The sequence below is a fragment of the Eublepharis macularius genome, chromosome 5, assembly GCF_028583425.1.
Source record: "Eublepharis macularius isolate TG4126 chromosome 5, MPM_Emac_v1.0, whole genome shotgun sequence".
NCBI classification, from domain to species: domain Eukaryota; kingdom Metazoa; phylum Chordata; class Lepidosauria; order Squamata; family Eublepharidae; genus Eublepharis; species Eublepharis macularius.
The window spans coordinates 100,369,675-100,385,055 of record NC_072794.1 but is presented as its reverse complement, the minus strand read 5'-3'; the positions used below and the strand labels follow the sequence as shown (position 1 = coordinate 100,385,055).

General features: G+C 43.0%; 1 protein-coding gene across 6 annotated transcripts in view; it reads left to right on the top strand.

Moving 5' to 3' along the window:
• PTPRF (protein tyrosine phosphatase receptor type F) overlaps positions 1-15,381 on the top strand; it is a 717,473-nt gene that overhangs the window by 630,122 nt on the left and 71,970 nt on the right. For all 6 annotated transcript variants that reach the window (XM_054979543.1, XM_054979542.1, XM_054979544.1 and 3 more), the window contains 4 exons: positions 7,071-7,340; positions 10,285-10,866; positions 11,283-11,416; positions 12,714-12,858. In XM_054979543.1, the coding sequence (XP_054835518.1) occupies positions 7,071-7,340; positions 10,285-10,866; positions 11,283-11,416; positions 12,714-12,858 (1,131 nt within the window). The remainder of the gene's footprint in view (positions 1-7,070; positions 7,341-10,284; positions 10,867-11,282; positions 11,417-12,713; positions 12,859-15,381) is intronic.

Below are 15,381 nucleotides of genomic sequence, written 5' to 3'. Positions count from 1 at the left end.
ATGGATATTTGTTCAGTCACACAACTTACTCTCTTTCCCCACTGCTGGCATCTCTTATTATTTCTTTTTGATGAGAGCTGCTGGTGGTAACATAAAGGAACTAAGCAGTAAGATACCCCTTCTTTTGAGATATGTGCTGAGGAGAGAAGGAATTTGACCACTAAATCTTTAGCTAAAGTTCTATAACTTTCTAGAGCTGCCTTTTGTGCCAGTGCAGAACCCATATGTGTGACTGCATAGCTGAACATGCAAAAGAACACCAGTTGCAGGTAAGCAACCTGTTTTTTTCTAGCCCACCCACCACCACACTCTTGTAGGAAAAATGCCATATGTGAAACAAACCTTGACCAACCAACAATGGGTATGTCATATTTTGCCTCACTATAAGTGCCCCAGAGCACAAGTGTTTAATGGGAAGAAAGACATTAGGTATTAAATATTACAGCGGGATTTTTCCAGGGTTTATAACTTGTTTGGCACTGATAATTACATCTTAGGAGTTTTTTCCAACTTTGCTTACAACTTTGTACTGTTCACCCATGCATTTAATTATTGCTCTGCGATTGCTACCAGGTTATTTATTAAAGACTTATTTTATCTTGATAAGCAGCTCTTTTCTCCCCCCAACCCCTGCCAAAATTTATGTTATTTTCAGAAGTGAATGAATGCAAATTTCAGAGCGGCATATTCTGCCTCTCCCTTGCTTTGCTATTAGCATGTCACCGGGTTGAACCACGATGTGTCTTTCGCATTGCACTGCTGTAATGATAGATCTTCTTTTATATGGGGTTGTCAGTGCAAATAATTAGCCCTAAAAGTTATAGCTGAAATGTAATCCAAAAATGGCAAGGCCCTGTTTTGGAAATTGTCTATAAAATGTCAGCAGTCAGGGATGCATTGGGAACATAAATACTGCAGTATTGTTTGAGCAAAAGATTAGACTCTAAATGCATTTTCCCTCCTTCCAATTTTCCCCTCCTGGTGGTGATTCTGTCAATAGATTGTGAGGCCCCAGGCGCCACCTCTCCATCAGGAGATTTTATTTAAAAGGAGAGTAACAAAGAGAGGAGGGAGTTGGTCAGATCTGATAGATAATGTTTTCCTGTCTCTGCCTTCTCTGCCTTCCAGAAGCAAGTTAGGTGATCAGAAGAAGCTAGAGCAGTGGACATAATCTATAGCAGAGTATATAAGGCAAAAGAAGTAGCCAGTGTCTTAAAACAGTGCTTTAGCCCTGTCCTCCCTCAAAGCCCAAACCAAATATGTAAGTTGACGCAGGTAACCTAGTTATACAGAAGACAGGAAGATAGTACAGCCTTTATACAGGATATAGTTACCACCATTATGAGAGACTGATAAGCCAGTTAATCCTCAATAGAGGGAGAATTAATTTTGGCCTCTTGCCCCTCACAATTGCAATTTACTGCAGTCATAATTCAGTAATTCTTTAATGAAAGTCAAGATTGGTATAAATTACATAAGATTTCTATTTTGTTACCACTACCTTGTCTTTGTGTTTTACCTGTTGAGGGAAGTCCTGGGTTTTTTTTTAGTAGCAACCAAGAATGCCGCAAGCTAAGTAAAGTCTCACATCTTTGAGCTCTAATCACCTTGAATCCTGAAATGATTTATGATAAAGACTGGGAGCTCTAAGCATAAGACAAGCAGAGAATACCTGTAGGAGGTGAGGCAAGATGAGTGTGTGGGGACTGAAGGTGTAAGTTTAGTTTAGTTTATTCGGTGTTTAACCCGCCCTCCCCACAAGTGGGCTCAGGACAGGGTACAACAGTAATAAAATATAATCGCATAGCAGATTCTACAATAAAATTCAGCAATTAAAATTATATATATACAAAAACCTGATATAGTTGAGAAGTAGTAAGAAGTAAGCAGATATAGTAAGAAGAGCAGAATCTCTGGAATCAGATGAGTAGCCAAGACATGTAGTAGTAATTGCACAAATTACTTGTATCCTTTCAAATAATACAGCATAGATCCTGCTGTGCAGTAATTGATTTAAGAATGACCAAGCAGCTGGAAAATTAGTTGTCCTAATGCACCCCTTGCTTTGGACTAACAGTGTCTAGCTGGGGACCTTCACTTTCATTTTGGATCTGCCACTTGCACTACTCCATTTTTTCCAGTGGCTTATCTTTTCCTAGCTTTGCTGCCGTTATTTTTAATAATTTTTATAATTACCCAGCTCTGAGCAATTGTCTAGGGCCTGGAGTTTCCCGAGCTGGAAGCAGAAAAGTAAGGGGGAAGGCTTAGTGAATTTACCTCATTGTATGATGAAACCTCAGAAACAGCTGTTCCAGTAAGAGAGAAGCAGGGTGATTGATCCATGCTCTTTTGCTCTGGATGCAGGGAAGGTGCACGCTAATGCATGCTTATTTATTAACACCTCCCCACCTCCCTCCCAGTACTGCCTGTATCTCCCCTCCCCATCTCCAGGAATGTAGAGCTGGTTTCTGCTGTGTTCTTCCCACCTCTGCTGCTGTTAGAGGGCTTAGGACACTCTGTCATTTACTTTCCACCTCAAGGGCCAAAATATTGCAGAGTCTGCATGCTGGGGAAGCTTGTTAGATTGTTCATCTTTTGCAAGCCATGTGTGGAGTCTTGCTCTAGGATGAATGACAGTGAATCTCACGTTTGATAATCTGCTGAATGAAATAAATCTTAGACATCATTGCCCATTGCCATGTACATAGCTTTCCTCAAGTATTTCGTGCAAAACCTCTAAGTTGCTTACTTCTTTTTTATCCAAAAAGAGTATTTTTTTTAAAAAAACCCCAAACCTGGCAAATTTTGTTCAGGAAAAGAAGTGTTGTGAAAGAAAAGGTTTATTAGTGTGAATAATATTGAGAATGTTTAGGAGGCATCTGGGCCAACTTGGCCACGGTGATTTGTTTTGAAAATTGGAAGAGGTTTCTGCCGATTTCCTGCAGTTGGTGAGAGTAAAGCTGCCTTAAATTATTAATGGGCTCTTATGGCAGGGAGAAGAGAGAGATCGGAGCCTGGCAGAAGCATGTGTGGATGCTATGTAAGCGACTCTCGCCTGCATTCTAATGCTGATTGACAACCTTGCTCCACATCCCACTGGATTCAACAGAGAGAGAAGCTGCCAATTATCCTAGAATGATACACTGGCGCTGGGCTGGAATCTGGCTCATTTATAACCTTTCCAGGCATCTTTACTAGATTATAATCCATGCTGGATTGACATCAGCAAGCATCTCTGAGCCCATGCTTCCTTCTATTATTGACATTATAAGACCTTGATGTCTCGTTTAATGGCAGAGGAAAAAAAGGAGAGGCAGTTACTCCTACCCTCAGTGAGCCTCCATCGATTGCCCTGCCCCTTCTTCTCCTTTACGTAATGAGAGCTACCATTTCATTTGAAGCAGTTCCTCTGAGTTTTCACAAACAGATGAGCAGTCTATCAGAAATAAACCGCATGAGAGAATCCATGCAGGGAAGCAAAGCCTGAGGTCAACAATATTGAATCTAGCAGCTGCTAATTTCTACCCCACCAACTTCTGTAGGGGAAGTCCTTTTTTCTCCCTCTAGTCAACATGTCATCAGTTTGTGCAAGGAGAATTGCACAGCATCTTCTCTCTCCGCTTGCAGATTGCAGAGCTGGTCTCTGCTGGTTTGTTTTTCCCATTTCCATTGCTGCATGATGACTTAGGAAATGCTATTTCACATCTCCCCGCCCCCTACTGTACCCTCAGTCCTGGAAGCCCTTATTATTTCCTCTTGAGGTCAATATACAATCTATGGGTTGGATCACATGGAAAAATTCCAAGGACAGAATGGATTTCCATCTATAGAGTGCAACTTCTCCACCTCTATCTCCCTCAACAGCCCCAAATGCCCCCCAAATGTAGCCCCCTGGGGATGCCTCCCCTCAAACAAAATGAGGGAGGAGTCAGGTGATGAAAATCACATCACCTCTTCTATGTGTAGAAATCTCTGCTGGATCCAAACCTATTTATGCAAGAGCTGTTACCAAGATTTGGTGTGTGCAACCTCCATGTGAAACTTCCCCTCCTAGGATAAGAGAATCGGTCTACATTATTTGTGCTATGCAATTTTTAGCCTACTTAGAGTGACCAGAGAGTATCCAGCTGAGTCTAGACTACTTGGGTACGTCATGAGAAGGACAACCCCAAAGCAGGAAGAAAGCTGCCTTGCCAAGCAATAATTGAAAATGAAAAGCTGAACAAAATGGCATCTAAGAGAAGAACTGAAGCAAATTTGTTTCTCCACCCTTATGCCCTATTGCTACAACATCTAGGTGCCATGAGAGAAGAAAACGGTTTTCCAGCTCAGTGCTTGTACTGGCTTTAAGGAGATAAATATATGTGCCTAAGAGTGGCATTTGATTGAATCTTCTTTCAGAATCAGTAGTGCTCCTTTGGTGCTCCTGAGTCCTATCTTTGTAAAACTGCCCTTTGGCAAAGGGACTTGCCTGAAGCCTGCCTTTAAACATACTTGTTTCTGTGCAGAAAATGGAGGGGAGGAGGAGGTTTTCATTACCATTCATCCTGTGGCGGGGGTAGAAGGGACCCATCACTGATACATCATCAAGTAACCTTTTCTCTTACCATGTCACTAGAATAGTAAACAGCAGCTTTCAAAAAGGGCAAGAGGGTTTTTTGATAGCACTTTGGTGAATGAACTAAATCGCTTATCAGCAGATACACAAGCTGTGTTCTTTCTTCCCAAGCACGGTTCTTTTATGGCCACAATGGAGACAGCTGGGGGCAGATGTCTGAAGGACATGTCGGGAATGCAGTTCTGGTGGAGACTTGCTCTAATTCTAACCATTATTCAGGCATGCATTTGGGGGTGGCTTCTGTAAACCAGGGGTTGCTGTAAGTACTGTCTTGCCTGTTCTCACTGGGGTGGGTGGCAAAAGTAGTTTCTGCATGCTAGTGGCTTCTTTTAGCCCTTCTGCATGAATTCCTCCCAGTTTCACTCCTGTGTCCAGTGTCTGCATTTCTGTGCATTTCCTTCCCTTCTACTCTGTTTTTTGTACCAATTGTATAGCATCTTCTTTCCTGTAATTGGCCTCCTGCCTGTCCGGCGCATGTCAAGTCAATGAACAATTGCCATGCACGGGCCTGTAGCAATACTCCTCAAGCTTGCTTTTCTTTTATACAAGTTTGGATGGTGAGTGGGTGGGAAGTTGTTTAGTTCCTGGATTGAGATTCAATACTTAAACAACCTCTTCTTGTACTGGCTCAATACCATGTTCATTGCAAGGACTGGGGTAGGGGAGAAGTCCTGCTTTTTGCCGACCAGAACCAGGCTGTGTTGGACAACCACCCCATCATGTTGACCCATTGCCATGTCCATCAAGTACCTGGGTATCATAACTGTGTAGAGCACCGGTTTGCTTAAATTTCTGTCTTGTTTGGGAAGCGCTTCCCTGTCAGTCAGGTAACAAGCCTATCACTGGCAATCATGCATGTAGCGATTGATTTGAGGTTAAATAATTGATTAAAGAAACAGCCCGCAACACTGTAGATTTAGACATTTGAAAATACACACATTATCATTCCCTCCCCCCTCAAGCTGGCAAGAGCTAATGAGCTCTGTTTTGTCACTGAGCTGGTGTATAGTATGCACACACTGTTGACAGTATTATCTAATTTATCCCCAAACCCTCACTCTGTTGTACATGCTTGCGTGGGGGCTTCTGTGTTCAGTCTGTTTCTGTGAGTTTGCTGGTTTGGGAATGAATCATCAAAGAGCTCAAGCAAAATTTGATTAGGGGAAGTGTCAGCCTGTCAGGCTGAACTGTATCTTGTCAGCACTCTGTCAGCAGCTGCCCCTTTTTAAACAAGATTTTGTGCTGCTGGAAATGGCACAAGAGGAAACCCAGCATGAGGTGCTCCCAGTGGGCTCCATCCCTGAGCGAGTCTCTCCCATCTTACTAACGAAAGGTTCTGCCATGCTGCTTTCAAGCCAGCCCTCTTTGCACCGCAGCTCTTCACTACTCTGCCGGCCCTGACCTTGTGAACTGGAGATGCTAAGGAGCGGAGGGGCTCCCAGCAACTAATCTGCTCTATGCACACATGTGTGCACACCCATTACAAACATGCACTGACATCTCCATTTCAGAGAAGCAGGCTTTCCAGAGGAGGAGAGAGACTGCACCTTTTCCCTCTTTTTAAATACAGCTTGAAATGAGTTTGGCCAGAGGAGACAAAGATTTACTGCACTCGGTTGTGTTTCTCTATTCCTACTTAAATTGGCCCATAACAATGTCCTTACAGAAGGGGCCTCATTTCTCAGTGTCATTTTTGTGACTGAAATGTGAGCAGCCAAAAGCCAGGGGGCTACAACGAATCTGAGGGTTTGACTACAAATAAGCCCAGTAAGGAGTTTGAAATGAAGAGATGTAGCACAGTGAAATCAGGAGTGATCTATTACTCAGACTGCATTCCCAAAGGTGAGGAGGGCCCCGTCACCCAGGCCCTGCGCTGTCAGCTTGGATTTGATCTCCTGTCCATAAGCATGAGCTCTTTCCTACCTAGCAAACTGATCTCATTGGGCTCTGAGGTGACGTAGGCTCAGTTCTGCATCTTCCACAGGGATGCTGTTTTAGCTATCAGTATTGCACACAGTAATTTAAAATAAAATCCTGCAGTTATCTTGCAAGGTAGGTTTGGCCTGCAAGTTGTTTTGCTGTCAAGACAGACAGTTGAGCGGGCAATTTCATGTTTTAGAGGCCTAGCTAACCTTATGAATGAAGATGAACACATTTTCTAATTAATGGAATACAGATGAAACAGGAATACATTTAATGTCATTTATATGGTTTAAGCAGTCATAGTTGTGGTAAGAATAATGGTGCAAAGAGGCCAGTTGCTAAAAAGGAGAGTCATGGGCAAGCAATTTGGCAGAGCAGTGAACAGCTCTTGCACAGAATTCTTTTTTTTCCTGAATTGATCTGGTATCTCTTACAGCAAATTTTGATCCTTTCCCCTCCCACCGCCCTGTCCAGGTGAGTACCAATGTCTTAGGCTGTGGCTCTACTAGCTATCTGTTCCTTGTTTCAGTGCGGCGAGTGTCACCCCGATTTTCAATCCCTCCAAGCAACCATGAGGTGATGCCTGGAGGTAGTGTGAACCTCACATGTGTAGCAGTGGGGTCCCCAATGCCCTATGTGAAGTGGATAGTTGGAATACAGGAACTAACAAAAGAAGATGATATGCCAATGGGCAGGAATGTTCTGGAACTGGTCAATATCACTCAATCAGCCAATTACACCTGTGAAGCCATGTCCTCATTGGGCATAATCCAAGCAACAGCACAGATTACTGTCAAAGGTAAGAAGCTCCCTTTAGTACCTTGTACCTCCTTACAGTGCCAGTGGTTAACATTCTAGTGACAACATAGATTTTGTCTGGGATAGGAAATCCTCCTTTTCTTTGGAATTATTTATGAATTAAGAGTTTTGAAGATCATTTGTCTACTCTGATAGGAATGGGTTCCCTAGTTTCTCTTCAGCAGCTGCTACCTGGAATCCTTTAAATGAAGATGCTCGGGATGGAATCTTTTGTATGCAAAGCATGTTCTCTTATACTGAGTCTTCGTCCTTCCCTATTGAAGCTAACAGAAGCTCACCCTGCGTTAGTGAACACTGTGCAGGATCTTTGACATACAAAAAGTCCCCAGCTGAAATGGAAGCAAACCCAATGCCAGATCTTGAAAGGGAAGTAGATATCCTTTGAAATTTTTAAGGAGATATGGGTCTCGAAACAGTTGAAAGGAATCTCTAACCCTCCTAATGGTTGCAGATATGGACTGTAGTTGCCAAGGGTGGCAAAGAGAGGCCTAGGCTTTCTCTTTCACCCTTTGGGATGCTTATAAGCATTTTGTACAATTAATGTGGCAGATAGGAAAGAAAGGAAAAGCACTGACTCTAACAAAAATAGACCATTCTTCACCTGAGCATAAAGTTCGCTGTTCTCTTCCCTCTCAGAAGGGACTGGTTGTGTCTCAGTGGTAGAACATCTGCTTAACATGTAGGAAGTCTCAAGTTCAGTCCCCAGCATCTCCATTGGAAAAAATCAGGTTTTAGGTGATGTGGAAGACCTCTACCTAAAACTCTGGAAGGTCACTGCCCATCTGAATAGACAATACTGACCATGATAGACCAATTGTCTGATTCAGCATAAAGCAGCTTCATTTGTGCTCATGTATTCCACTGTCTTGACCATGAGAGATCTCAGCACAGCCCCTGGCCATGTCCCTATTGAGTGGTTTTATGAATTCTCCCCTTTAAATTGGTTTTCTACAATCGATTGGGCCTTGCTCCAGCATTTCTTTCTATGCATTCAAGGCTTTCTATCATATCTATGGGACCATCTTTCTCTGTGTGTTCCACCTCAGCAGCTTCACTCATCTGAACAGGGCCTTTTGCAGGTACTGCCTTGCACATGGGCAAAATCAACAGCTGCCCATACACATTTATTCTCTGTGGCGGCCACCACCTTATGAAATAGCCTAGCTGAAGAGGTCGGGAATGCTCCAACTCTCCTGGCTTTCCACAAGCTATGCAAAACTGAATTATTCAAGAGGGCTTTTTATTCATATAGGAGGGCTATGTTGTAAGGAACTGAGGAGATGCACAAGTAAAAAGATAGGGACTATAGACTTTACCACTATGTACTGTTTGTTGCTGTTAAGTATGATCCTACTGGGCAGTTTCTATGTTGTTTAATTTGTCAGAATTGCTTATGCTCTATTTCAGCCTTTCTTCAACTCTGTATTGGATTTCTGCTAGTTTTAAATCTCTGCAAATTTGTGTTTATATACCCTATTACATTGTTTATTGAAATTCTTTGAAATGGACTGTACTGACTCACACTGTGTAATCCACCTTCAATCAGTGAAAAAGGCAGACTATAAATAATGTAAATAGTAATACATAATAATAGTTATTTAGCAGAGCCATTTCTAGGTTTGTCTGTCCTTCTTAAGGTGCAGTCTTTACTGGGAAAGTAGACCACAGCATCTCAACAGGCCCTTTCTTGCTAGAGATGCCTGTCTGTCAGCTCTCACAAGCCAGTTTCTGTGCATCATTCATATTTTTGTTCAAAGGGGATGGTCAAACAATATTGTAGGACTGATAAGTACCCCCTGACCCTGGGGGATTAAGAACAAATTATGCCCCAAAATTCAAAGGAGGCTCACTCCATAAACGTTTTATTTTTCTGTAGGTTACTCAGCTGTAATTTCCTTGAGCACCCTGACTGAGTATTCATATGTGAATAAACAGAATGACCACAAAAACACACTTTTAGAATGCTGGGAGAGTTTTTCTTGTTTAACGTCTCCACTGTATTTCCTTGTAATTCTTTGCATGCCCCCCTTATCAGGATGGCCTAAAATTGCACTGAGGACAGCACACTTGTGTCAGTCCAGTTGAAAAAGCTTGGTGGGAGTATCTGTCTTTCTGCTTTGTTGCTTTGCTGAGCGCTGTCAGACCTACTGTGTTTCACTAATCCAGCCCCAGAGGGGGATCAGTAAGGAAGTCAAGGAGTCTGGAGCCACAGAAATTACTTTGCTTCCTATTTTGGGGTGGGTTTCTTTTTGGTGCTTTGGTACAATCCAGCTAAATTGTTACATAGGGGAATCCCAGCGTATTAAAATGTAGTGCTGGCCACAGTTTTTTCTAGTATGGATGTGCACATGAGCTGAGGTACTTCAGCTTTCTGGTTGATTTTTTGGAATGACATAGTAGATGATTCTCCTACTCCCACAAAGCAGTAGTGAATATCTTGATAATATCCCAGGCTATATCATGTCTCCATATTCTAGCAAGATAATGTCCCAGCATCTAAATATGCTTGCCATAGCATCTTGCATTTTACAATCTTCTGCTACAATATAGCTGGAGCTACTGTTACCCATAGTGTTCTTTCTGAATTGATCCTGGTCCAGGCTTTCCAGATTGTACCCCAGCCGAAGAACCCCTTCCCATTATAAAAACTGCCTTGAATCCTTGTTTAAATTACCTTTATTTAGCTTGCTGCTAGCGAGTGCTTTGAGCACATTTAATAACATGATTGCTGTGTTTACCCTTCCATTAAGAAGCACTTCAAGCAATATATGGTAATATGTAATATAAAAACGTATATTCCTGGATATGAAATTATTTCTGCCTTTAAAGGAGAATGTTAACAGAGGCCTGAACCTATTTTATATCTCTGGACATTGCATTACTTGCACTAATAAAATTATTGACAGCATGCTTTCTGTTTTCAGCTCTGCCAAAACCACCAACAACACTAGTAGTGACTGAGACAACAGCCACAAGTGTGACTCTCACCTGGGATTCAGGAAATGCTGACCCTATCTCCTACTACGTCATCCAATATAAGCCTAAGACTTGGGAAGGCAGTTTCCAGGAAGTGGATGGTGTGGCAACCACCCGTTACAGTATTGGTGGCCTGAGCCCTTTCTCAGAATATGAGTTCCGTGTTATTGCTGTCAACAACATTGGCAGGGGCCCCCCTAGTGAGTTGGTTGAGGCACGGACAGGTGAGCAAGCCCCATCAAGTCCTCCTCTCAAAGTGCAGGCACGGATGCTGAGTGCTAGCACCATGCTGGTACAATGGGAACAACCTGAAGAGCCCAATGGGCAAATCCGGGGCTATCGGGTGTATTTCACCATCAGTCCTCACCTACCACTCAACATGTGGCAGAAACACAACACTGATGACAGCCATCTAACCACCGTTGCAAGTTTGATAACTGGGACTACCTATAGTATTCGCGTCTTGGCTTTCACTTCAGTAGGAGATGGGCCCCCTTCTGATGTCATCCAGCTCAAAACCCAGCAGGGTGGTACGTATGATAGGTCAGAGCTGAACACTGTCCTTAACGTGTTTGAGAAGAAAGGGAAAATCTTTAACTTTGTGCTTCTGACTAGGATTGATGAGCAATTCACCCTTCACCTATATTGAAGGCAGCATTCCATCAACACTGTTGAAGTTAATATATGAGTGGGGGAGGGATGCCTGCAAAATTAACAGTGGCTTAGATGGGTGGGGGGGATACATAAGTTAATTTATCAACCTGAAAAAGAGCAGAACTTCCTTTGCTTGAACTCGGAACTTGGGGGGGGGGGGAGAAAGGGTTAAATAGAGTTGATAGAAATGCTACTGAGATGCATTGGCATTAGGATTCATGACTTGAAAGTTTCCTGGAACCTCCTTGGCATTCTTTCCCAGTCTAGTGACTCTTGTTTTATTGACTTTCAGTTCCATCTCAGCCAGTGGACTTTCAGGCTGAAGCAGAGTCTGACACACGGATTATGCTGACATGGCTGCCAGCTTCCCAGGAACGCATCACAAAGTATGAGCTGGTGTACTGGGAAGGGGATGACAAGAACCAGGTGAGGCGCACCATGACACATTGCTATTAAAATATCTATTCCAGGGCTACCTGTAGATCTGAGATGCATAGTTTGATGCTATCTGACTATTAGGCTTAGGCCCAGTTAAAATGTTCATGAAAATGCCTGAAGAGCTATGGGTACATTAGAATCCACTTCCCGCGTGCATCCATGCAGTTGTGTAACTGCCAGAGCTGCATCTCCCTGGGGGCCAGCAACACAAACATGTGTATGAAGCTTAAGCCCTCCTGCAGTTACATAGAATCTGACCATGAGATGCATTCTTTAGTGGCAGCCACACCTATATATGTATACAGGCCCTCAAGCTATTAGTTCATGGTTCCAAAGCTTTTCTTCCATGTATGTTATTTTACTAGTTCTTATATTAACAACATACCTTGTTATCCAAATTTGCAGTGGTAAATTGGCATGACTGCAGAGAAAATGCACAACATCTTTTTGACTGTGAAATATTTATTAGATCTTTATCCCTCTAAACAAACTTGGGTCAGTGTACATTACACCCCCAATTTATCCTCATAATAGCCCTGTAGTGTAAATTAGAATATAAGAGGAGCTTGCTGGGGATTGGGTTCCTTCATTCCTAGTTTAACCACCATATCACACTGACTCTCCCTAGTCCCCTTGAAATGTGATTACACTATTATTGAGTTGCTGTAGACATAGTGCAGCTGGGGAGCAGAGCTAGTAATAACGGCTTTAGGGTTAACATGAGATCTGATCCGAACTGTTATCTTTTCATGTGCTTAACAAAACAATAAAAATTCTTCGTTAGAGTAACTCAGCTTTTGTTCCAAGATGCTATGGATCCCATGACAAGTATGGTTTGTACAAATAAAGCAAATCAGCATCTATGTGTTCGTTGTCAAAATGTATTCTTTCATGGAGAAGAGGGTACTTAACCTCACTGTCATGATAACTGGAAATCCCACTCTCTCTGGCTTTAGAGATTCCATTGGGCATTTTATTCTTGGAGAGGGATAGGGGGAAATAAGTTCTCTGTTGCTGTGGTGTAAGGGTTGCTGGACTGGACTCCTCATCTCAAGAGACTATACTGCCTCCCAAGGCTTGTAAAGGAGTATCTTCTGCTGTAGAGATGCAATACTAGTACTGACGAACTTGATGCCCAGTGCTCTTGCTGTCACATGAGTAGTATGTAAAAACCCATAGTCAGGAACCCAGGTTTCTTGTAGGAGTGGGATGATTTAGAATGGGTGGGATAGTTATTCTTAATTTTCATGCAGGTAAAAAAATATATACCTCTTGCTTTTAACAGCATAAGAAGACATTTGACCCAACCTCTTCATATGCAGTTGAAGGGCTTAAGCCTGACACAATCTACAAGTTCCAGCTGGGAGCCCGCTCTGAGCTGGGGCTGGGGGTGTACACCCCAGTTTTGGAAGCCCGGACAGCACAGTCTAGTAAGTATCTAGTAAGCTTAGTTACAAGAATGTGCGCAAGATGCAAAGGGACATATTTGCATGAAAAGTAGTAGGGATGGTGGAATCAGTAGATAGGCCAGCTGTGGCCTCTGAAGCACAGCCATTTGGGTTGGGTAAGTCTTGTCCCTTCTGTCCTTCAGAACATGCTTTTCCCCATTTCAGTTGGTGGACTCACAGATATGCTGGGGAAAGGAAATAGGTGGGAAAAGCTGGTAGGGATTTAGTCCATGTATCTCTGTGAGTTTACTAGCATATTCTCTCTCCCTCCCCTTGCCACTACCATCCATTTGTGAGCAGGTCTAGACTGAGTGCCTGATTTCTGCCTCTTCATGCATCTCCCTGCTCTGCATGTGCCATATCCCAACCAGAGATGCCATTGCTGTCCTTTTCCCACTCTTCTAAGGCATATCCAGCTACCTCTGTATAATAAGCATGCCACACACATTGCATTGCTGCTACATTGCAGGCATTTTCAGGGAAGCAAGAATTAACTCTAGGTGGGGGCCTGATCTTTGGAAGTAGGTGGAATACTTAATAGCCTCTTAGGGGAATGTATGGCGAGTGAGATGTTGTAGTGTATCATTGGGATGCTTGACTTTTATGGAGCACAAAGTTTCTGTGGTTTCTGCTCTGATAAGAACGTTCAAGTCAAAACAGCACAAGGCTATAGTGAGATTTAACAAAAGGGCCAGATAAAGAGGTGACCCAAGCTAGATTGCTTTGTTCTCTTCTCAGTCCGTGCACTGATGGAGTAGGAGACTAGTGCCCCTTATTGGCAGCTCAAAATTCTGCACATAAGCAGATTTAAAGCTATCAAAGAGCTCTGAGATAAGCTTGTTTTCGTTAATGATTTTAGGGCCTGCTTTTATGCAAAGATCTTTAAAGGGGGAAAAGAGACATTTCTGTTTCTACCATCTGTCAAGTATTTAGCAACTGTGTGGGGCAAGCAGCAGAAGAGGCAACAGCAGTTCTCTCTGCATGGAGCAGAGGGCGCCTGGGATGAATCGGGATGGAGAAGAACTGCTCTTCTCATGATTGGAACGACCTTTCCTCCTTTCATTAGCATATCAATCATGAGGATTCCAGCAGCCTTGTTCAACTTGCACTTGAGCTAATGGGATCTTAATGCCAGGGCAATGGATTGAACAGAATATAGGAAATAATATTCAAATGGAAGCATTATAAATATTTGACGTTGGGGGACATGCTCTGAATGTGGAGACTGGTCATTGTTCTGTTTAGCAGCTACTAATGGAACATGTGTACTGATAGGCAGTGACTGGGCACTTTCCCAGCCATAATGTTAATAAAACAAAGCTGATAAATCTCAGCTAAAGCAAAGTGCAGTGCAGAGATCTCCAAATGGTGGCTCATGTATAGCTCTGTATGAATAGAGCCATGTTAGGCGTCTATGCAAAGGGCAATGAGGTCCAGCAACTTTAAACAAAGGTTAATCTGATTCTTGGTAATTTTAAGTATGTATTTCATTCAACAACTAAAGGATGGAACCATTCCACTGAGGATAGGAAAGGGGAAAGGGGTGAATGGCACCAGTCATTTGTTTTCCCAAGGTTTCATAGAATCATAGAATCATAGAGTTGGAAGGGGCCATACAGACCATCTAGTCCAACCCCCTGCCCAGTGCAGGATCAGCCTAAAGCATCTCTGACAAGTATTCATCCAGCCTCTTCTTGAAAACTGCCAGTGAAGGGGAGCTCACCACCTCCCTAGGCAGCTGATTCCACTTTTGAACTACTCTGACCGTGAAAAAGTTTTTCCTAATATCCAGTCGGTACCTTTGTGCATGTAGTTTTAGCCCATTGCTTCGCGTCCTACCCTCTGCTGCCAACTGGAACAGCTCTTTGCCCTCCTCCAAATGACAGCCTTTCAAATATTTAAAGAGAGCAATCATGTCCCCCCTCAACCTCCTCTTCTCCAAACTAAACATTCCCAAGGCCCTCAGCCTTTCCTCGTAGGGCTCAGTCTCCAGACCCCTGATCATTCTTGTCGCTCTCCTCTGCACCCTCTCGATTTTGTCCACATCCTTTTTGAAGTGAGGCCTCCAGAACTGCACACAATACTCCAGGTGTGGCCTGACCAAGGGAAGACCTTTCTAAGAAATGAAGTATTTGGAACAGTAACACTGCTGAACTGGTCATAATCCTCAGGAAGATCTCACCAATAGAGACTATTGGCATGAATGTTCAAGTGTACCATTCAAGCTCTCAGAATTATCAAGTTTTTCAAGCCTGCTTTATAATAAGAAACTGGAGGGTCCAACACACATGTTATATGGATCCCATTTTGTATAAGGTGGATTGTGTGAATGCCTGTCTAGTTCAGATGGAGGAAGGGAAGAGAGGAAGCCCCCTTGGTTTCACTAACAGAAACTGGGTTTCCTGAGCTTTTATTAGCATTTTAAAAGAAAAAAAGAGCTGAAGGAGCCCAGTTTCAATTAGTGAGACCAAGTAGAAACTGAAGAGTTAAATTGCTTTTCCCTTG